We start from the raw sequence: 22,767 nt of genomic DNA, 5'->3' as shown, positions 1-22,767 counted from the left end.
CAGGTTTGCCAAACCAGTCTTAATAATGTTTAATGACCTGTTTCTCTACTTTCAGAAGCCTTCCCATCATGCTTGGGTCCTCTGCAATTTCTGCTTCTGTTGAGCTTTTAGGACGATCCTTGTCTGTGATTGGAGCACCTCTGCCAACAATCTGGTCGACCCTACCATTCAAATCAAAAAGAGACACAACCTAGACTATAGCATATATTGCAATATCAACTTATGAAGTACAAGACGTATTATAGTAATTGTTAAAAAAAAAAGGCAGAGATAGCTATATTGACTTGTTTAAAGTTTGTTAAGGAATAAACTTTGTAAAATGCATAGAGGAAAGCAGAACAAGGGGAGAGGATATATAGCGGATATATAAGGACACCCTGCACTCATTCACTAGCTCTCTGCCAGAACATTATGTACGTGAATGAGAGCATGCAGAATGGTGGAACATGATATGAACAGGTGTTTCCAGATTAAGAGAAAGGGACAGAAGAATGGACAAAGAGCCCGGCCCACCATAAGGTCTATATCTACATATGTGCATTGAAATACAGTATTTGAATAATGTGTCATTGAGGATAATAACCTCTGAAGCTGTATAAACTACTATGAAATTAACAATGCGTTTTCTTATCAAATCATATGCTGTATTCTAATTTTAAACACATTTCTGACACATTGTTCAAAATACGTTAATAAGCTTATTAAAATATTTATCTTTATTTTTTAACAATTTTGAAAATATTTTTTCATGTTTTCCCAGAACACTTTAAGTTTACTATTGCACTGTATTTACAATTTCATTCAGGTTTCTTGAATTAACCAACGGACCAAAAAAAAAAAAAAAAGGAAAATATGATCAATTAAAACAAGTAAATTGATATAAAATAAGCTTACCTAGATATACCTGATACTCAGATATCCTTAGATGGTTGCTGTGTATTATATGGCATGCCCCTAAAATATGTCATGCCAACATGCATAAAAAAAGACTGTTGAAATTACAATTCTACTTGATCATAGGCACCTTTGCTGCATTTTGCTCGGTCCAGATTATTCATTTCATACAGCGAAGCAAGCAAACCAGCTCAACCTGTTTTTGTTCTACTAATTACTTACCTGTATGTATTATGATATATGAATCCTCTCTTCCATGTTTGGCATGTATATGATATATGTGTGTGTGAATCATCACTTGGACATGTACCATGCTCAGTCTCAACAAACAAAAGATGTAAAGCGAATTAAGAGTTTATCAGCAGCTACTAACTAAATCCCTGCACAGCTGCCCTCGGTAAGGACTGAAGGAATTACTGCTCAGGTCTGCTGCCATTTAAATGACCATGCAAAGCACACATACTCCTTAAAAAAATGAAAGGCTTTTCATGATGTTTTGTAAATGTCACTAAAACGTCACATTTCAGCTGCCAATCCACAAAAGTAGAGCTAATGCTTATGCCTTGTTTGTGTTAACTGAGCATCCCAAGAAGCAATGTTATATAAGTCATGTAGTGTGAAACAAAAACAGGTTGCTTTTCTTTCCACTCAGCACAATCAGCAAAAAAATTAAAATATAGCTCTAAGGCGAGCACGAGATGCAGTTTGGTGCGTCCTAACCTAGGTGAGAACTGGGGCGACTCTTTGGTTCCCTTGGTTGAATACTTCTTATGGCGGGGAGTGGTGGGACCCGGAGGACCCAATATCATATCTATCCTGGCAAAGCAAATAGAGGAGAGGACAGCACAATGCAGGATGACGCGACACGGACCAGCACAGACGTCAGGACCATGGACATATTAGCATAGGAAGGGGGAAAACAACCAAACCATGAAAAAGGAAATTTTAATAGGAAAAGAGAGAAGGACAAAAAGTGAAAATATATTCCCGACATACTTTACAGAGTAAACAGCCAAATGGCTGTTTTATAAGTTCCAGTTGGAGAAGTGATGGTGTGATCTTGCAGTGAAAGAAAAGCAAGATTTTGCTGAAAGTATGCCTAAGTATGCTTCAAGAGCATGAATATATTCATAAATTGTATATATTGAATCACTTTCTTAAGTCAGAATACTATATACATATATCAATATTCCTTGTAGATGGGATTGATATGATTGCCCCTAAATTCAGAGAAACTGAATGTCAAACAGATTTGTTTCAGGTCTGCTTTCCATACTACCATACATTTTGTGTTATCACTCTAACATCACTGAGCAGTGATGTCCTTCCATGGTGGGTGAGTGTTTATGCACACAACGCACCACAAAAAGACAGACTGGTACACACCATGATATTAGATACACACAATGAAACAGTTTTGACCTATTTGACTTCATGGGATACACAACACAGGTGAAAAATGTGATGTCATACTGCTTTGAAGAAAAAAAAAAAAGAGACTGAACCAGGGAAGATTCCAAAAGAGGGGGCATGCGAAAAATGTGTAGTGCTATACAATAGCCAATGCTTTGGATAGTGCTCTGTGCACATGTGTATGTGTATAGGTATTGTTGAGGGAAAGAAGAGGACAGGAGAGCAGACAAACAGGAGAAGACAGAAAGAAACCAAAAAGGGAGAAACCACGACCTAAGCATACAGAGATTTTATATCTGGTCTTGCCTGGACTGCAGATTTTTAATCCTGGCCAACATGTCTAGGTGTCCAGCTGAATACTGCTCAATAACATCCATCACATCATAAGGCCGGAGACTCTCCTTAAACTTTCTCTTTGACACCATAAACCGCATAATGCTGCAGAGACAAAGCATTTGCACACAGTATATTAATGCCAATCCAATATATTACATTGTCAATACATCAGCATTAAGTCTATAGCCAGAAGTCGATACATGAAATATGAAAGTTAAAATGATTTGTTTAAAGCCTGGTGATGCCACAGTGTCCCTACTCTTTTTCAGGAAAGCCATGCTAGGGTTAAATGATGCCATGGTAGGGCACTCGAAATTACAACTTTGTTGGATTAGGTTAGCGTGCCTTCCACGCTAAAATGAAGCCTGGAGTCTTCTCACATGACATGATTTCTTTCCACTGTCCTAAAACATGTCACCCTACACTTGACAGAATTCCTTTACTTAAATTTGAAAATGTATAAAGGTTTCATAGAGCAAATGTGCTTCTTGAGTTTTTGGAAGGCAAACATTTCATATGTTGTTTAATCCATTGAAAGTAACATCTTGAGCAACTGGGATACATATTGTTAAAAATGCTTTAAAAATAGCATAAAATGGCAAGCAATTAATTATAATATACTCTTTTTGACCGAATGTATGTGAACACCTGGCCATCACACCTGTATAAGTTTTTGGACATCCCATTCCAAAACAATGCACATTAATATGGAGTCGGCCCCTTCTTTTGCAGCTGTAACAGCCTTCACTCTTCTTGTAGAAGATTTTGGAGTGTGTCTATGGGAAGTTGTGCTCATTCAGTCAAAGTAGCATTTGTGACTGATGTTGGATGAGAAAGCCTGGATCGCAATCAGCATTCCAATTCTTCCCAAAAGTTTTCAGTGGGGATGAGGTCAGGGCTCTGTGCAGGCCACTGGAGTTCCTCCACACCAAACTGGTTAAACCATGTCTTTATGGACCTTGCTTTGTGCACAGGGGCATCTATTCATGAATCCATTTCATGAAGATCCCAATGCACAGATCTGTGGTGTTGTTGCTTCCAAAGGCAGTGTGGAACTCTGTAGTGAATGATGCAACTGAGGACAGGCGATCTCTATATGCTATGTGATTCAGCTCTCGGCAGACCTGCTTTGTGATTTTGCATGGTCTTCCGCTTCATGGCTGAGCTGTTGTTGCTCCTAGATGCTTCCATTTCACAATAATAGCACTTACTGACTGGGGCAGATCTAGCAGGGCAGAAATTTCATGAACTGACTTGTGGCAAAGGTGGCATCTTATGACAGTGCCGCATTTGAAGTCACTGAGCTCTTCACTACGACCCATTCTACTACCAGTGTTTGTCTATGGAGATTCCATGGCTATCTGCTTGATTTTATGCATCTGTTAGCAATTGGTATGGCTGAAACATTGAACTCAATAATTAAGAGGGATGTTCACATACTTCTGGCCATATAGTGTATGTTAAAGTCAGGTTATTAAATATATGAACAGACCAGTAAGCTTCCTGTTTATGCTTTCTGCATATAAGGATTCTGTGCAATGTTACTTACCACACCGCCCTGATGGTAACTTTAATTCCTGGTGTTAAATCTTGTGGAACAAACTCACAATGGCAGCTCTTATTGTCATCAACAATGTCTTCTCCAGGAAGGCTGGCTTCTACAAAAAAGACAATATGAAAACAGGGGACTCCAGCATTAGTAAACAAACTCCTAAATCTCGCTTGTCTTAAGCTTGTTTTCTCTGGGATGGCACCAAGCAGAGACCAGCCACAGCCATTAACTTGCATAGCTCAGTAAGACAGTGTATAGTTGAATATTGGTTAGATCAGGGCAGGTTAACGGGCAGTGTGAGCTCATCTCATTGGCCAGGTGATATCACAGCGGCCCGATGCACAAGGAGAGGGTAGGGATAGCCAGGATTTAGAAATTAGGGTTTAACCAAAATTACTGTAGCCCAGAAGAACATGAGCCAGCAAATATAGCAAAGTAGAAATTAGAGCTGAACACTCTACCTCCATGAGAGCTTGAATTACAGCGACTCTGCAAAAAGATTTGGTAAAACTAAAAGATAATCATATATGTTCAGAGCTCTTTGATATTTAATTTTGCGGAGTACCTGTAAGTCAAATGCCATTGTTTCAATTAATGGAAGGCACTGAACAAGAGTAAAGAGTGTTTATGCTCTTAAAAGTAACTAGTAAGTGAAAGTCTTTAATAATGTATTTGACTGAACTGTTAGCTTTTACCTTAAGTGCAGTGAAGCTTTGATAAATATGTTTTAACACCAATTATATTTTTCAGTATCTCCTGGTTGATTATTATGCTGGAGCAGTAATTCTAGGTTACAGTATTTGTCAACTGTGGTCCCATTTGTCTCCATAGTTCATCTGGCATTAGAGTAACTAAAGTACTAATCGTGCTTTCTATGCCAGCTAAATCACAGAGCCTAACAAAAGCTGTACAGCTCCAAACTCTCAGGTGATTTATGAAGGGCTACAATAGATTTTGGACAACTATGGAGTTGTTACAGTGCTCTGTGATGCCAGCTGGAAGGCCCCATCAAGTGGAAAGTTGCAGGGGCTTCAGAAACTAATCAGCTTTTTTCACATGCAGGTAACAGCGCAGCATTGCCTGTTGGCTGAGGCTGTTAATTTGGAATCATGGTATGATGGGTCATGAAATGGCTCAAGAACAGAAACATGCACCCTTGTTGGTTGTCCTGTTTCTAGGGTTCATAAAATAGCTTGCTATAGTGGCCACAGCCATGTGATTATTGTCTTACTGATCAACCCTTCAATTGCTGCAAACATTGGAGAAGAAAGATGACAATATGTTGGTTAAAATATGGCTACCAAGAAATTATATGACAAGGCCATTTAAAATTGAATGGCTAAAGAACATGAATGCAAATAAAACAACAAAGAAAACTGAAGAACTACATGAAATATGTTTTTTAAAGTAAGGGTAAGGTTTATGAGTAAATGCAGGGCTGGTCTTGCCTTACAGGATAGATTGGAAACCTGGTCCTTGTGTACTGCACATTGTAGTGTTTTTCCTGCTCTAACACACCCATTTCAACTAATCTGCTTATTAACAGCCCTTCCTGAGCTGAAGTGTGTATGTTAGAGCAGAGAAAACACTAAAAATTGCAAGACAGGGGGTACTACAGGACCAGTGTTGGGGAAATGCACCTTATTGGAAACAAATTAAATGTACATGCACCCAGAGACATAATATAAAGAAAGAGAATAGAACATAAAGATAGGTATTGTTTTTTTAAACGTAATCAAACAACATACCAGAACATTCAAGAAGACATGATTTTCTCCAGAAAGTCAAAGATATGATAATTTGCTATTTGTTACCTAATGTTGGATAAAACATCCTAAATATATGATTAAAAAAATAAAATAATAAGAATTTTATTCTGAGGATTTTTTATATCTTAAACAAAACATGCATCTTTTGTGATGACTAGAAATTATATAAAAAAAAGGACAATGATATATTTCTTAAATGTAATATAAAGAAAAATGCAGCCACACATGAAATTCTGCCATAGATTCGTTTTCAAGCCAAGAAGAATGTTGTTCACATATGTTAACTAAGAGTTAACTAAGAGTTAACTAAGAGTCATCTATTGTTCAATTTATTCCTTTTGCTTAAAAAATATGGTTGATTTCCAAAGTGCTATGTTGCTTTAATCACTGGTAATCACTGGTAAATTTTGAAATAAAACCAAGACATACATGACTTAATGCCTCAATAATACTGCCATTAATTGCTACACATATGTGTATGTACTGTATGTATCAGTATGGGAGACATTATCACTAACATCTTACGAAACAAGTCCTAAAAATGGGAAGTTTGACGGTCCTGAATATAACCAATCAAAACACTGATTTAGTAGGTACTAAAGGCAGAATTAAAAAATTAAATTAACATTCACATTTGACTTATCAGCACATAAAAGGAAATACACTTGAAATCTGATGCATATAAAATTAGTTAGTAAACATTTAAAGTTACATATAAGACAGATTGTTTATAATATTATATTTTATTTAATATGTTTATTGTTAATTGATAAGCCCTATATGTTATTCTATAAATTTTTTTCTTCTAATCAAGCACCTCCAAGGAAAAATAAGGTAAAATAAAAAATAATGTAATGAAAAAATAGATATCCAAACCTTTTTAAAAAAGCATAGTAAGCAAGTGTTTCCTTGTGGAAAGAACCCCAAGAGCAAGAAACAGTCCATTACTCTATGAATAAATCTCTGCAATATTAAAGTACTGCATGCTGCACAGGATAAAATTTTAGAACCTTGAAGATTTTGGACCTAGAACAATTTCAATAGAGCAGGAATTTCTGCTTTTTTTCATGTTTTCCAGGAAAAAAAACAGTATTTATTAAATTTGGACTAATCTTGCATCTTATTTCACAAGCTCTTGGTAGCTAAACAGCAAATTGGTCTTCAAAATACTAAGAATTTAATAAACATAAACTGTAATGCCCAATTTTGGACATCTACAACATATCACAAGCATGTCTATTATTCACTTGCAAGCAGGTGCTATGTTGTAACCAAATCACATGCTCAGTTTATGCATGTATCTTGTGAAATAAAAGTTACAATAAAAAAATCAGAATTCAAAAGTAAATAACATTAGTATATCTACCAACAGGAAGTTATAGTTAAAGTTAGTTTGACTTTGAATAGTGTTGTTTTAAAGGGTAGAAGTTGTACAGGGCCCAGACCCGTCTGGTTTGCCTGACCTGGAGAGCTCTTCTGCCTCAAATCTTCTGCCTGCATCTCAATCAGCACTTTAGCATCAGCATCGAACAGAGAAATGAAAAGGACAGCATCAGGATCCATATTCGTTAAAAAACAACGGGGGAAAAATCAGCACACATGGATTACAAATAGGCTGCACTTTATACAACGTGCTGTTATCAGAGCCCATATAATTATGTTTTACTAGAAATTAGTAATAATTTAAACCTGGTTTGAATGTTTATTTACACTTGGATTTATAATACTTAGTGAATTAAATATAAAAAAAGCCATTTTCAGGGCTTCTCAAGTTGCACTTTGTAAAAAGTGTGACCAGAAAGCAAGCTTGAAGGCACTTTCAAAAATATTGCAGTAACACACAAACTCTGGTGCAGCCACAATAGCTGTAATTTCTATGCAACATAAAGGACTTGATAAAGATGATTAAGGCAGCAACTATAATCAATAAGTTTAACTTCCAGTACCAGAGTTTCTGTGCTTCCACTCAAATTTTAAAGTATATATCCACCACCACACTGGCACCACAAAGAAGCTACACATTATACCAAAACCAGTAGGAAAATTACAAAGAATGCCAGCAGTTTAGGGAAAAAAACACTATAACACAAGTTACTGGGTAATTATTACATGCAATAACTCACTGAATAAAGAACAAGAATCCTGATGTTTAAAACTTATAAATTTAGCATCTGTTCAGTCAATTTAGGTAACTTCAATTCATTCATGTTTTTCCAGTTAAAAAAAGTTTATATCCTCAGTTTCTAAAAGTGTGTTAGTATAACCAGTTTAACAGAAATTAAAATGAAAATAGAGATACAGAAAACAGAACTAGAGCCATGACTTACCACTCACACAAATCACATACAATACAATATCCCCAAACACTCAAAAACCCAAAGATCAATCACAATTATACATATAGTTATACAGACCTTCCACTGTCCACTGAACCAAGTTTCAGAAACAAATAAGAACTTATATATGAGTACATCTCTACTAGATTCCCTCACCTTCTGAGTTTTGGCGTGAAGCCGCCCCTTTGAAGCGAAATGCTTGTCTAGCACGACTGCGGTCACCAAAGCTCAAGCTCTTGGGCACCTTAGAAGGACTGTCTTCAATGTTATCTGCACTGGGAGAGCGTCTCAGAGGCTGCTGTCCCTGGGGTGAACTTTTCCCCTTTGTTCCCGAGCTTCTCGGGCTGGAGAATACTCGTTCTTTCAGACTGACCTTCTGACTGCAAAGGTAAAGGTATTATGATATTATGATCTCAGTAACCAGGTAAACCACCTATTTTGTAAAATCAGCTTGCATTGTCTAACAAAAGCCAAGTAGGAAACTTTATAGTTGGCTGCAAACAAAAAAAATTTCATTAATGATTAAGAGGCTCTAGAATGACCGCAGTAAAGATAAAGAAAAAAGAATATTTATCTGGAATAAGCTGTGAATAGAAATACAGTGCCTATAAAAAGTATTCACCCCCTTGGATGTTTTACCCTTGTATTGATTTTATATATCAATCATGGTCAATATAATTTGGCTTTTTTGACCAAAAAAAATTACAAAAAAAAACTCTTTAATGTCAAAGTGAAAACACGTTTCTACAAAGTAATGTAGAATTAAATAAAAATATGTAATGTGAAATAAGTGATTGCATAAATATTCACCCCCTTCAAGTCAGTATTTAGTAGATGCACCTTTGGCTGCAATCACAGCACTGAGTCTGTGTGGATAGGTCTCAATCAGGCTTGCACATCTGGACACTGCAATTTTACTCCATTCTTCTTTGCAAAACTGCTCAAGCTCTGTCAGGTTGTGCGGGGATCGGGTGTGAACAGCCCTTTTCAAGTCCAGCCACAAAGTCTCTATTGGATTGAGGTCTGGACTTTGACTCGGCCACTCCAGAACATTCACCTTGTTGTATTTAAACCATTTCTGTGTAGCTTTCGCTGTGTGCTTCGGGTCATTGTCTTGCTGGAAAATAAATCTTCTCCCAAGCCATAGTTCTCTTGCAGACTGAATTTCCCTATATTTTGCTGCATTCATTTTACCCTCTACCTTTACAAGCCTTCCAGGGCCGGCTGCCGAGCTGGTGTGTTTGTGGTGATGTGCAGGGTTTGGTGTCCGCCAAACATAGCGTCTTGTCTGATGGCCAAAAAGCACCATTTTGGTCTCATCAGACCAAAGAACTTTCTTCCACTTGACCATGGAGTCTCCCACATGCCTTTTGGAGAACTCTAGTCGAGATTTAATATGAGTTTTCTTCAACAGTGGCTCTCTCTTTGCCACTCTCCCATAAAGCTTTGACTGGTGAAGAACCCAGGCAACAGTTGTTGTATGCACAGTCTCTCCCATCTCAGCTGCTGAAGCTTGTAACTCCTTCAGAGTAGTAATAGGTGTCTTGGTGGCCTCTATCACTAGTCTCCTTCTTGCACGGTCACTCAGTTTGTGAGGACGGCCTGATCTAGGCAGATTTAGACAAGTGCCATATTCCTTCCATTTCTTAATGATGGATTTAACCGAACTCTGGGGGATGATCAGTGCCTTGGAATTTTTTTTGTATCCATCCCCTGACTTTTCAATAACCTTTTCTGAGTTGCTTGGAGTGCTCTTTTGTCTTCATGGTGTAATGGTAGCCAGGAATACTGATTACCCAGTGACTGGACCTTCCAGACACAGGTGTCTTTATACTACAATCACTTGAGACACATTCACTGCACTCAGGTGATCCCCATTTCACTAATTGTGAGACTACTAGCACCAATTGGCTGGACCTCTGTTGAATTAGGTCAGTCATTTTAAAGGGGCTGAATCACAATGCAATCACTTATTTCACATTACATATTTTTATTTAATTTGTTTTAATTCTACATTACTTTGTAGAAACCTGTTTTCACTTTGACATTAAAGAGTTTTTTTTTGTAATTTTTTTTTTCAAAAAAAGCCAAATTATATTGACCATGATTGATTTATAAAATCAATAAAAGGGTAAAACATCCAAGGGGGTGAATACTTTTTATAGGCACTGTACATACTAATCAGAGAGAAATGCGTTCATTGGTAAATTGTACATACACTGTAGTTAAAAATATATTTACCTTGGGGATGGCTCTGGTTGGGCTTCCTTCCTGTGTGAGCAATCATATATTTAAATACATAACAGGATGGTTATCCAGAAACAAACTGAGACAACCAAAAAAAAAAAAAATTTTAATTATGTGATAATGAGATAGATTCACAATTATAAAGTGTTATGTTACCTAAAAGAAAGGCCAGATTTGCTCTTCAGATTTCTCAGCAGATCAAGCTGGTTAAGGGGGGGAATGAGTCTGGAAAAAAATACAAAACTGTTTTAGCCGTGGTGGTAATGTATGTTGCCTGTCAATTTGTGTGCCTAAATACCATATAATGATCATGCAAATATGGCAAAGTAAACATTAAATGTGTGCACCATATTCCATGACGCTATATTGTGAGAAAGGGAAAGGCATATTGAAAGGGCAATAACAGACAAGTAGATAAAAACAACTATGTGTCACATACAGCATTTTTAATAATAAAAAAAAAATCAGTGTCTTTGCCATGAAATCAGTAAAACTTTGAAACATTCCTTTGAGATTCTGGTCCATGTTGACATGATTGCATCACGCAATTCCTGCAGATTTTTCAGGTGCACTTTCATGTTGCGAATCTCCCGTTCTACCACATCCCAAAGATGTTCTACTGGATTCAGATCCAGTGACTGGGAAGGCCACTGAAGAACACTGAACCCATTGTCAGTGGCTGGGGTTTATTCCCTGGCCAGGGATCAATCCCAGGCCACTTGGTGAGAGCGCTGTGGCCTAACCACTAGTCCTCCAGGGACCCAGTATATAAGATTACAATGTATTAATATTTCTCTAAGTACTTGCATTTTTACAAGGTGTGTATAAGTAGCATCGTTAGAGTCAGAAAGTGTGTTTGCTAAATTATCTGGCCAATCTGCTGGTCATAATCTTGCGGTTGAGAGAGGAAGATCAAGAAATCAAGCTACAACAAAGAAATATAGCATGCTTAATTATTTTCCTTTTTGGACATTCTTACATAAGCTTCACTACTGATTTTTGTACTTTCCAATAAATAAATCCGATTCCCAGTTGAAATTTTCCAATAAATGAATCTGACTCTCAGTGAAAACTTTCCAATAAAAGGAATAGATGACTAGTGAACTGGCAGGCTAAGAACATAGTGATATTTGCAATGGTAGATGCCTTCCGAAAATCATACAATGTTCTACTCAAGAATCTATTTCCCAGAAGAATACCTGTTACTTTGAACAAACCATTAAAGTAAGGGTCTTCAATCTTATCCACAAAGGGCTGGTGTGGCTGTAGGCTTTCATTCCAACCAAGCAAGAGCCACAATGTATTCCACTTGTTTAATCTGTGCATCTTGGTTTCCAATCAACTATCAGGTGTGCCTCCTATTTGGCTGGAATGGAAGCCTGCAGCCACATCGGCCCTTTGTGGCTAAGACCCCTGCATAAAAGCATTAAAGGTCATTAGTCTTTAGGAACATGAATCCCCAATCCTCATTCTGTTACACTACAAAATCCCCATTCATAGATGCTTTGAGATTCTGTGGCAGATTCTTTTCTCCTCCCAACCCAACCACCTCCAAAATAAGGTCACAGTCTGGATCAATGCAACTAGCGCATTGTTCTCATCTGACACAAAGGTGAAATATATTGAGAATTAAAACCAGGACAGAGAGGTGGTGCATGAGAGAGAGCGAGGGAGAGGGAGAGAGAGAGAGAAGACAAGGGTGTGTCTTTATAGCAGAAGGACTGGAGCTGCGATTCTGGAAAAAAGAGAAATGAATATTACAAGACTTTTGAGATAGAGAGAAATTCTATCAAGCCTCATACCTGTACATAGGGACTGACACAGTTCTCTCATAGTAGTCCCAGGTTGACTGCAGGTCTGTGCGAGACAGATTTGTAGCATACACTCTCCAGGCTGCCTGAAAAGTCAGACAAAAGCACATAACTAGCACAAGCACTGTGCTCCCTAATGTAATTCAGAGATAGGTCATTTCATATTAAATAGATTACTTAATATAAAATAAATAATACGAATAAAATAAAAATACACAAAATGATTTTGGGTAGTTACATAACAATAAAACAAACATTAATTATACATTAATTATGAATAGGAAACCTAAAGGGGTGCAGAAAAGTAAGGCTTGTCTATTGGTTTTCTTTGATGTGATGTTGAACAGCTCCGATGCCTTTAGCATCCATGCAAGATGTTTAAATAAATCCTCTGCTTTTCTAAGCAGCTACAGAAAGTCAAACATTTTTTGTAATTAGTTACACATGACTGCCATACTGGCTTGCTTGTGACTGAAATGGTTAAAAAAAACTCATAAAAATGCCTTTGCTAAAAGAAATTACGAAAGAATTTAAAAAAAATCAAGCATAAGCACACGTTTGAACTGATTAATCTATGGATGATTTGATTCAAATAGATAAGCGACTTTTATCATTTTGCACTGCTTTCTGTCATTCATTGTTTATTCGACAAAAATACCATTAACATGCAGGGTGGTCATGTATTAGGCTGGAAGTAACAAATTTTCTTTGATATGCAGGCTTTGCCCCTCCTTTAAAACAAACAAACAAACAAACAAACAAAAGAAAAACAAAGAATATTTTGTTACTTCCACCCAAATGCATGGCCCTGCATGTAGTTTTAGTGATAGTATTTTGTTAGTGGTATCAATGATAAATGAAAAGAACATGGTCATAATAAACATGCTATATAAAATATGTTGTGTAATCAATTCCTTGAATTTATCGAACCAAATGACTATCACTAATGTTTTAAAATCATCCATTTTACATGCAATTTAACCAAATGTTTTCTAATCAGATCATCTTGGTTACTTTAAACTCTCATACTGGACAACCACTCAGTGAAATATCGACCTAGCAAACAACGTTATCAGTAACAAGAAGTTATAACTTCAGCCAGCCTTGAACAGTGACAGCTTCTGTAATCATCTGTGAAGTGATTGACAGCAGCATGGGTCTCCACAGGAATTAGGAGACGAGTGACATTTTGAATTACAATGTTGAACCTAGAGTGCAGCAGACAAAGGATTTGAAGATTGATGCATCTTTATTTCCATAGAGAAAAACTGAGGAAATTGTGCCTGGTTTCGACTCTGAAGCTTCTAACTGCTAATATATTGTTAAGACATATTTACTTATTTAGCACACAGGTTGTGCTATATGAATATCATCTGGTCAAATATCTGGTCAAATTCTCTGATGGCTTATGCCATAGATGTTTGTCTTAGGACTTTCTCCATCTTCTCTTACTTTTGAATTATAACTTTCCTGTAGTCCAGAGGTTTAGAGGTTATAGGGAAATCTACAGTATATTACAGTAAATCTACTGTATTTCTGTAAAGCTGCTTTGTGACAATGCCCATTGTTAAAAGCACTATATAAATAAACCTGAATTTAATTGAATAGAGTTTAGAATTGCAAAATTCTTCTGGTGACAGCAAAAAGGCAAAAATAAACATATGTTAGATATGCATGTGTAAGATCAGATCACTTCATACAAGAGATCATCTCTAAGGTTAAAGAGGTTGAGAACCAAAACCCAGAGCGTTGGTTAAAGACATGCTTTAACACACCAGTAGATGTATAAATATTTGTAAAAATAAATATATTTCTCTACAGGAAATCTAATAGCCAGTAACCAAAAGTTTGAGTAAGTAAAGTAAGTAAGAATTTAAAGCATCAATCTGCCAATTAGATTGTAAATTTCCTCAAATCAAATTACAATTATTTGGACTTGGTTGCCCTGAGAATGTTGTGTATATAATATAATGTGGATATAAAGTGTGATTTACCTGAATGAGCCCTGCAGCTGGATTCCGTCGTTTCTCAAAATGTTTCTGCCGATGCTGCTCCTGGACCTTCAAGGCAAAACCAGAGCCCAAGATTCCCTAGAAAGTATGTAGGAGCGTATGATTAAAAGAGGAGTTTAAAAACAGGGCAAATATGTCCACTGCAAAGAAAGGACTGCAGTGTCTGTGTTTTAGCTACACAAAAGTTGTTAAAGTTTGTGTGTTTTTTCTCCTCTTAGGCTTTCTAGAAACTTACAGCAGGCAAGGCAAAGAAGGACACTCCGATGAGGGTGAATGTTGCTGCAAGAAGACGTCCATTCCATGTTATAGGATACTTATCTCCATACCCTATTGTGGTCAGCGTGATCTAAAACGACATTAAAATGTATTTATATCTGTTGTGAACAATTACAGGAGTCATTACTATATGTCATTTGGACAAATAAAGGTTTCATTTAAGGATCAGTAGAGCAGTTCTACTTCCTTATGGTCTGGATAAAAAAGTCCCCGCTGCATCACGTTTATGTGCCTTTCCACTCTTGTTAATTTATTTCCATCTTTAAATGTATTTGTTTCTTGATCATTTTTTTATTGTTAAATCTGCGCTGTTAATCTGCATTGATGCACCCTCGAATTGACAATAATTCTAGTGTTTGACTAACTGCTATTCTCACCATGGTAGACTTTGTTGATGAATCAGACATATGGCATATATCAGAGTATAACAGCATGGACGCTGCAAATGCAAAGTATCTAATTTAATACGTTTGTGAGAAACAGTATCAGAACTGCATAAGTGCTTGAGTGATTTTCATCTTTAATAGGGAGCAAGATCAGCATTTTGGGCTATATTCAGAGTTCAGAATAGAGTGTAGTTAGGAAGTAATACCAAAATTGTGCAAATTGGTAGATTGCAAAAAAAAAAAAAAAAAAAAGAGAGAGAGAGAGAGATGTGGCCTAGTTATAAGTGATTCTGACCTTAAGCCTATAAATAGCAGGAAATTAAATGAGACAAAATAATTATCCACCACTGCCAAACATGATTCCAATCAATACCACTTCATACAGTAACATTTGTGCTATTCCAACACTAACCTCGATAAAGTATGATAAAACAGTATGACAGTATGATAAAATCATTGTCTTGATTCAAGTCAAGTCAAGTTCAAGTGGCTTTATTATCATTTCAATCATATACAACTAGGACAGTACACAGTCAAATGAAACAATATTCCTCCAGGACCATGGTTTACATAAAACAACACAGAACTACATGAGAATACACATTACTACATAAAGTGCATGTGCAAACGTGTGCAAACAGCACGAGGACAATAGGCACAGTAAAACACAGTGCAGTGTCAGCCAGTACACAGTTCTAGTGTGAAAGTGTCAGATATAACAGATTCTTTGGATTAATTGTAAATTTGGAACCTTACGATGTGATGTTACTTACCAGACCCCACCACAGAGCATCAGCGTAAGTTGCAAACATCTCATTGTCCTCTTTCTCAGCCAGATACACAAGAAAAGAGGCCAGGATAAGACACAGGAAGCCAATGTACCAAGCTGTGATCAACTCCTGCCAAGGGCAAATACAACACAAACACACACATACATTAAGTATTCAAACAAGCATAAATTCAGAGAAACATGCACGCATTTAATTTGCGATTTTAAAAAAAAGGTATATAGTCAACTTTCTTTGTATTCTTAGATCATTTATGACAGCACTATTTTTAATGTAACTTTTTAATTTAACACATTTTTTTAATTTAAATAAACCTACCACAATGCAAAGCAACTGTGTTTATCCAAATAAAAGTGGAAGATATTAATGTATGATACTGTTGGACAACATTTTCGTTCCATTTTTAGAAAAATCTAGTTAACCAAGCAAACATCCATTAGGCGTATGTCCTCTACACAAAAAAGGACAGAAAGCCACAGTCCTGAGAGTCTACAGAGGCCCAAAACTAAATCCAACTGATGAGCAGATCAAGTTTATTACTGGATAATGAGCTTGTGCTTCATCTTCTAATATATTATTAATGCACTACAGTAAAATCAATCTCAGTCGAGTCCAGAGCTTCTCACAAAGTTAATGTAATGCAATTTTCTAGCCTACTTTCCCAAAAAGAGAACCAGAGAAAAGCATGACAACAATGAGAAAAGCATGACAACACCCACATGATCAGTAAAGGCTATAGGCTTTGGTAGAAACTTGCTCAGGAATTATATATAATTATATAATTTGTACTATGCTGAAATTTTATAATACCTGAAAGACACTGCAGGGACTTGCTGATTTTTATTCAGATTTAATTCGTGTCCTGTACAGCTGGCGAAAATGTTCTCATCATCACTTTTTTTGTGCGAGGGTAATTATTTTTGATTGATATCAAACTGGTAATCACATTACAGTACTGCACACTACAGTATATGCAGTATAATAACTAGGAGGTATTGTAAGGATGCCCACCACACTGATACACACTGGCATATAGCCTCCCTGTTTTAATGAAATTAATTTAACTTAGGCTTGATTGACAATTACATCTCCCACTGAGGTAAAGCAGAGCAGCATACACCACAACTGCCTTCAATAAGCCAAATTAAGAAAAACAACATGCTATGTCAGCACTTTTTTTTTCTTCAGTACTGCACACCAACATTCCCTGTGAATGCTACGGATGCACAGTACCTGAAAAGAGAGACTGTATGGGGCCTCACAAAGTCATCTAAACCTCTATTGTAGTGAGGAACGTGCTGTTACTGCTCTATATCTAACAGTAATTGGGACTTTGACCTTGAAGGAGCCATTGAATTTGTGCTTGTCTCAGCACCTCAGAGGGTGGACAGTTCAGAGCTGGATGAGTGACAAGAGCACAGCACCATCCTGTAAGCACAGAAGGAACTGAGTATTCCATACCCTGTTATGGACTCATGATATAGTCCTTGAAATTGTGCTAAGTTGGCACACCCATGTTGCCTGACATCCAGCTGGCACAAGTAAGAGAGACAGGGTTGCTAGAAGGTTGCTGAAGGTTAGTATGTTGAATTTGGGGTTCCCCACATCAATCTGGCATGCTGAGTTGCTAGGACAGACAGAGGAGAAAAGCAACTGTGCCAAAGATCCATTTTACGGACATTGCTTCAAAATCAGATACATTCATTCATCTTCAGAAATCGCTTTATCCTGGTCAGAGTCATTCCGGGAATACTGAGTGCAAGGCAGGAATATACTCTGAAAGGAACTCCAGTTCATCACAGGGCACCATGCACACACACCCAGTGACCCACTGTGCCTCACTCAGATACACTATATGGCCAAAAGTTTGTGGACACCTGACCAATACACCCATATGTGTGTCTTCCCCAAACTTCCCCAAAGTTGGAAGCACTCAACTGCGCAGAATATCTTTGTATGCTGTAGCATTACAATTTCCCTTCACTGGAACTAAGGAGCCCAAACCTGTTCAGCATGACAATGCTCCTGTGCACAAAGCAAGCTCCATGAAGACACGGTTTGCTAAGACTGGAGTGGAAGACCTCAAGTTGCCTGCATGGAGCCCTGACCTCAACCGCACTGAACACTTTTGGGATGAATTAAAATGCCAACTGCACCCTAGGCCTCCTCACCTGACATCAGTGCCTGACTTTACTAATGCTCTTGTGGCTGAATGGCCAAATTCCCACAGCCATGCTCCAAAATCTAGTGGAAAGCCTTCCCAGAAGAATGGAGGTTATTATAACGGCAAATGGGAACTAAATCTGAAAATCAAAAAAATATTGATAAATAATGACAAAGATAAAGTATAATGATACTTTATAAGTGTTCACTGAAATCATCCAGAACAAGACCACAAACCTTTCAGCTACTTAGCTATAATAAGCACTTAAATCATTGCACAAGAACCTAAAAAAAATATTTATTTATTTTATTTTATTTTTTTATAATGGGCTAGACCAAGTGATATAAATGTTACACACTAAGAAATGTCTAACGATTGTCATAAGAAACAATATATTCATAGTATGACTGTTAAAGTTAATATGTTAATATGATTAACATAATACATTTTAAAAACAGTATGCTTTAATACTAGTAATCCCATTAGATATTAGGCTAGCTGCTTACACACAAACTGATGGGATTGATTTATGGAGCTGTAAATAGTCCATTAAGCAGAGAATACTGGACATCAATGATTAACCAATATTTACCCCAGGATTACAACCCATTATATGAAAGAAAACTGGAAAGTGCATTCAGTCTCTATATTCAAACCATAATGAATCATAAGGTGCACTATGTTATTCTGCCCTGTACACACATTGTTCTATCACTCTGTCAATGCTCTAAAGCCAAAGATTTACAGTTGAGGTCAAAAGTTGACATACCCCTTTCAGAATCTGCAAAATGTTTATTATTTTACCAAAATAAGAGGGATCATACAAAATGCATGTTATTGTTTATTTAGTGCTGACCTGAATAAGATATTTCACATAAAAGATGTTTACATATAGTCCACAAGAGAAAATAATAGTTGAATGTATAAAAATGACCCCGTTCAAAAGTTTACATCCCCTTGATTCTTAATACTGTGCTGTTACCTGAATGATCCACAGCTGTGTTTTTTTGTTTACTGATAGTTGTTCAAGAGTCCCTCGTTTGTCCTGAACAGTTAAACTGCCTGCTGTTCTTCAGAAAAATCCTTCGGGTCCCACAAATTCTTTGGTTTTCCAGCATTTTTTGTGTATTTGAACCCTTTCCAACAATGACTGTATGATTTTGAGATCCATCTTTCACACTGAGGACAACTGAGGGACTCATATGCAACTATTACAGAAGGTTCAAACGCACACTGATGCTCCAGAAGGAAAAAACATGCATTAAGAGCCAGGGGGTGAAAACTTTTTGAATTTGAAGATCAGGGTAAATTTAACTTATTTTGTCTTCTGGGAAACATGTAACTATCTTCTGTAGCCTCTGAAGGGCAGTACTAAATGAAAAAATATGATATTTAGGCAAAATAAGAAAAATGTACACATCTCCATCCAGTTCAAAAGTTTTCACTATTATCATTATTATTTAAATCATTTGACAGCCCTAATGCATAGTCACAAAAACAGTTAAAATTCAATAGTCTTCATTAGTCTCCATTAGTTCATTATTCACCATTAGGTTGTAAGGATTTTAATATTATAATCCAAAATTTTCAAGACACAATCCCCCCATCGATGATGTAAAAGGACTTTTCCATAGTTTTTCATAACAATTGATTTTTTTTTTTTTACACAGGCAAGGCAAAGCAATTTATTTGCATAGCACTCAAATGTAGCTTCGATTATCTGTTCATCAAAAGAGTTATGGTTCTCACATCATTAAAGAAAAGTTCACTGGCACAGGGATATCATAAGACTCATTCATATAACAGCATCATATTCCAGCAGGCCTCCAGGGAGCTGGTTATTTATTAAGTGTATTAGTTATTTAAAAATAGCAAGACTGTTGCATCACCAAGACTGAAGCTTCTGGATACTGCATGCAGGCTCCTGTTTTTGAATGAGCAGCAAAGTGCTGAGGAGTCAACTCGGAAGAGCCAGCGCTCAAAATGTGCTGATCTAAAAATAGAGCTAGGTCTATGTGCATGCAAATAAAAATGGGTTTAGATACAATGAGGGAGAGTGTTATAACAGATAGACCACTTTCACTGCAAGAATGTAACCAAGAATTGGCTCTGAGTGAGTGAAAAATTGCCCTAAATATAATAACTGTATAAAAACTGTATAACTATACAGTATATTCAGGGTTGAAAATGAGTAAATGTTTTGTTGAAGAGTAGAGTTTACAATGGTGTTTTATAGACTTAAATTTTATTATTTAAGGCTTGGTCTACTCTGCAAACCTTGTCTGATCTTATACATAAGAAATAAATTCCCTATATTATAAAAGAGTCAGATAGCATGCTAATAATATGGTCTGTGGATATACATACATGTTCTCTTGGTCAAGCTTTTATTAGGGCTACACTGATAGCATGCTACTAGCTTTAAAAGGTTGGCCTTCTCATATATCAACTGGTAGACAATAAAATTTAATTTAATGAGGACATGACATGTCACCCCTCCAGAGACCTCTCTGATACATGGAGCACCTTTATGCATGGAGATTGAATATGGGAGACAAAAAGTCATGAGTGCATTTAAGGGGTATAAATCATACTGGCCTTTTGCCTGCAGCTTACATTAGGGAAAAGAAAGGACTAGCACACTACCATAGATGGGGAGATATCAAGCATCATTCTGTAATGGACAGTCTGCTTATCTAGTTTAATTTAAAACAACTTCAATCATATTAGTATGACCTCAGCAGAATAGTGAATCAGATCCTTGGAATCATTACAAGATGTCTTCTTGATCAGATGTAATGTGTATTTATGCAGATATTTTGACAGCATCCTGATTTTGACCGTGCCTCAGGTGAAATCCTACCCATCCTCACATCCCCTATACCAGCTTTTTTTTTCACTAGCTGTCAAACAGCTTGATAAATAGGATGCAGAATACCAAAACTAATAAAGGCAAGCTAAGTGTGGCTCCAACATTCTCAGCCATATCCCCAATCCATTCTAAAGGACACTATTTCAGGATTTAAACTCCATAGCCTCTACACCATGGCATAAAAGAGCTGTGCTTTGTCAAAAAGAAGCCAGCAATCCTGGGACCCAATCAAGATCCACTTCATCATCAGGAAGGAAATGGCAGATTGGTTTGATAATTTAATATAATGCCTCTAGCTGGATCAGTTCTCCCACATGTGGCTTCTAAGTGGCAGTAGTTGTACAAAGGAACAAAATGGGGTTGAAGGTTTTAGAGAAGAAACCTGAGTCTTGAAGAGGAGACTGGAATATGGAAATGTAGATTTTCATAAAAAATACTATGTGATTAAAATATCTTAGTTTTACTGTGTTAGCAGCATGTGCACAATTCATCAATCACATTTACACAATAAATAAAAAACACCCCTTTTAATGTAAACATCCATATAAATATATTTCTTTAAAAATGTAATGAAGATGGGAAAAGATGGTTAAAGGTGTTACAGACCATCATGGCAGTTTAGCTTGCTCTTGTAGCTTACTCTTCCCCTCTTATTCAATACTTCTTTGCTCTTGTTGGTGAAACATTGTCAACCAGGTTTTAATCCTCTTATGAAATCTTTTTACTGAAAATATCTTTAAAACATTTCATTACTCTTTGTAGGAAAGGTAAAGGTAGGAAACATTTTTTGAAGGTCAGGTGCTTTGTTTCCTTGATACTTTGTTGATACTTTGCCTTCAGTTGCTAGCTAAAAGTCCATCATCAGAAAATGCTATATACAGACGTTTACACTATCATCCAAATCCAATAATACAGACTTCAAAAAAAGTTAAAATAAGAGGTAAGTACAAATTTGACATGTGACTTAACACAGTGAAATCCTTGGTGCTTAATTAAAATCTAAGTGTTGAAATCACTCTTAACTTAGGAACACTGTAAGTGCTAAATTAGGCTCAGCCTGAGATGCTCCAGACCAGTGACCTTTTCTGGCCACAAGCTTCAGAATGTTGATGGTTGCAATCTGACTGGCTCTTTGCCCTTCTGTGCTTTATTAATGAGTTTTGTGTGAAGCTGTTAGCAGTGAGTAAAAGAGATGCTCTTGCATATTTGTAGAGGGGCTATAGGAAAAGGTCTGTGTTTGGTCATCTGCTATGTCAGTCAAATGAACTTTCTGTAAAAGTAGGAAGTCTAACTTGGACAGCAAGAGCTAGATCAAGAATTTGTTATGCATATAGTGGAAACCTTGAAAGTCTTATCTGATCTTGGTCAGATAAGATAATGCTACCTGCTGCACCACTGTGCCATCTTTACTTGACACAGTTTAAAAAATTTGAAGGAGCAACCATTCTCTGAGAACTACTCACACATTTTTCAGTTTCTGTGGCGAGCCACTTAGGTTATGACTCATGTTCAGCGCTGTTGATTACCTTGCTATGAGCATAGACAACAGACCCCAGCAGTTTCCAGGTTCCTCCACGGCGGTCCATACGTATCATGCGGAGGATCTGGAGGAAGCGGAGACTTCTGATGGCTGAGGTGGCAAACACATTGCCCTGCGTGCCGGCTGCCAACACTGAGATGGAGGCTATTAGCACCATGATGTCTGTGGTATACAGAAAACCAAAAGTGATTATGGGTCACTCAGGAATTCTTGGTGTGAACTGCTCTGAAAATAGTAAGAGACAATCATTTTGGATTGCCTGTGCTGGTTTAAAGCTACAGGACTTAAACAAATCATGTTCAAATACTGAAGCAATTAATGCAGTTCTACATTCATTATATTTATTTGTGGAAAGTAAATTTAAATGGAAC

General features: G+C 36.9%; 1 protein-coding gene across 3 annotated transcripts in view; it reads right to left on the bottom strand.

The window, feature by feature from the left end:
- The window catches only part of LOC113533429 (potassium voltage-gated channel subfamily KQT member 2), a 52,585-nt gene that overhangs the window by 5,782 nt on the left and 24,036 nt on the right, over positions 1-22,767 (bottom strand). Inside the window, exons 4-16 of one of the 3 annotated variants that reach the window (XM_034299935.2) lie at positions 22,383-22,558; positions 15,806-15,931; positions 14,606-14,716; positions 14,353-14,448; positions 12,350-12,444; positions 10,704-10,772; positions 10,542-10,571; positions 8,457-8,680; positions 7,428-7,475; positions 4,193-4,301; positions 2,614-2,745; positions 1,615-1,710; positions 38-161 (exon numbers count right to left, since the gene is read on the bottom strand). In XM_034299935.2, the coding sequence (XP_034155826.1) occupies positions 38-161; positions 1,615-1,710; positions 2,614-2,745; positions 4,193-4,301; positions 7,428-7,475; positions 8,457-8,680; positions 10,542-10,571; positions 10,704-10,772; positions 12,350-12,444; positions 14,353-14,448; positions 14,606-14,716; positions 15,806-15,931; positions 22,383-22,558 (1,436 nt within the window). The remainder of the gene's footprint in view (positions 1-37; positions 162-1,614; positions 1,711-2,613; positions 2,746-4,192; positions 4,302-7,427; positions 7,476-8,456; positions 8,681-10,541; positions 10,572-10,703; positions 10,773-12,349; positions 12,445-14,352; positions 14,449-14,605; positions 14,717-15,805; positions 15,932-22,382; positions 22,559-22,767) is intronic. The other 2 variants (XM_026925588.3, XM_026925596.3) reach the window with 2 other exon arrangements.

The sequence above is a fragment of the Pangasianodon hypophthalmus genome, chromosome 2 (assembly GCF_027358585.1).
Source record: "Pangasianodon hypophthalmus isolate fPanHyp1 chromosome 2, fPanHyp1.pri, whole genome shotgun sequence".
NCBI classification, from domain to species: domain Eukaryota; kingdom Metazoa; phylum Chordata; class Actinopteri; order Siluriformes; family Pangasiidae; genus Pangasianodon; species Pangasianodon hypophthalmus.
The sequence above is the reverse complement of the archived record's forward strand: the minus strand, read 5'-3'. Positions and strand labels throughout refer to the sequence as shown.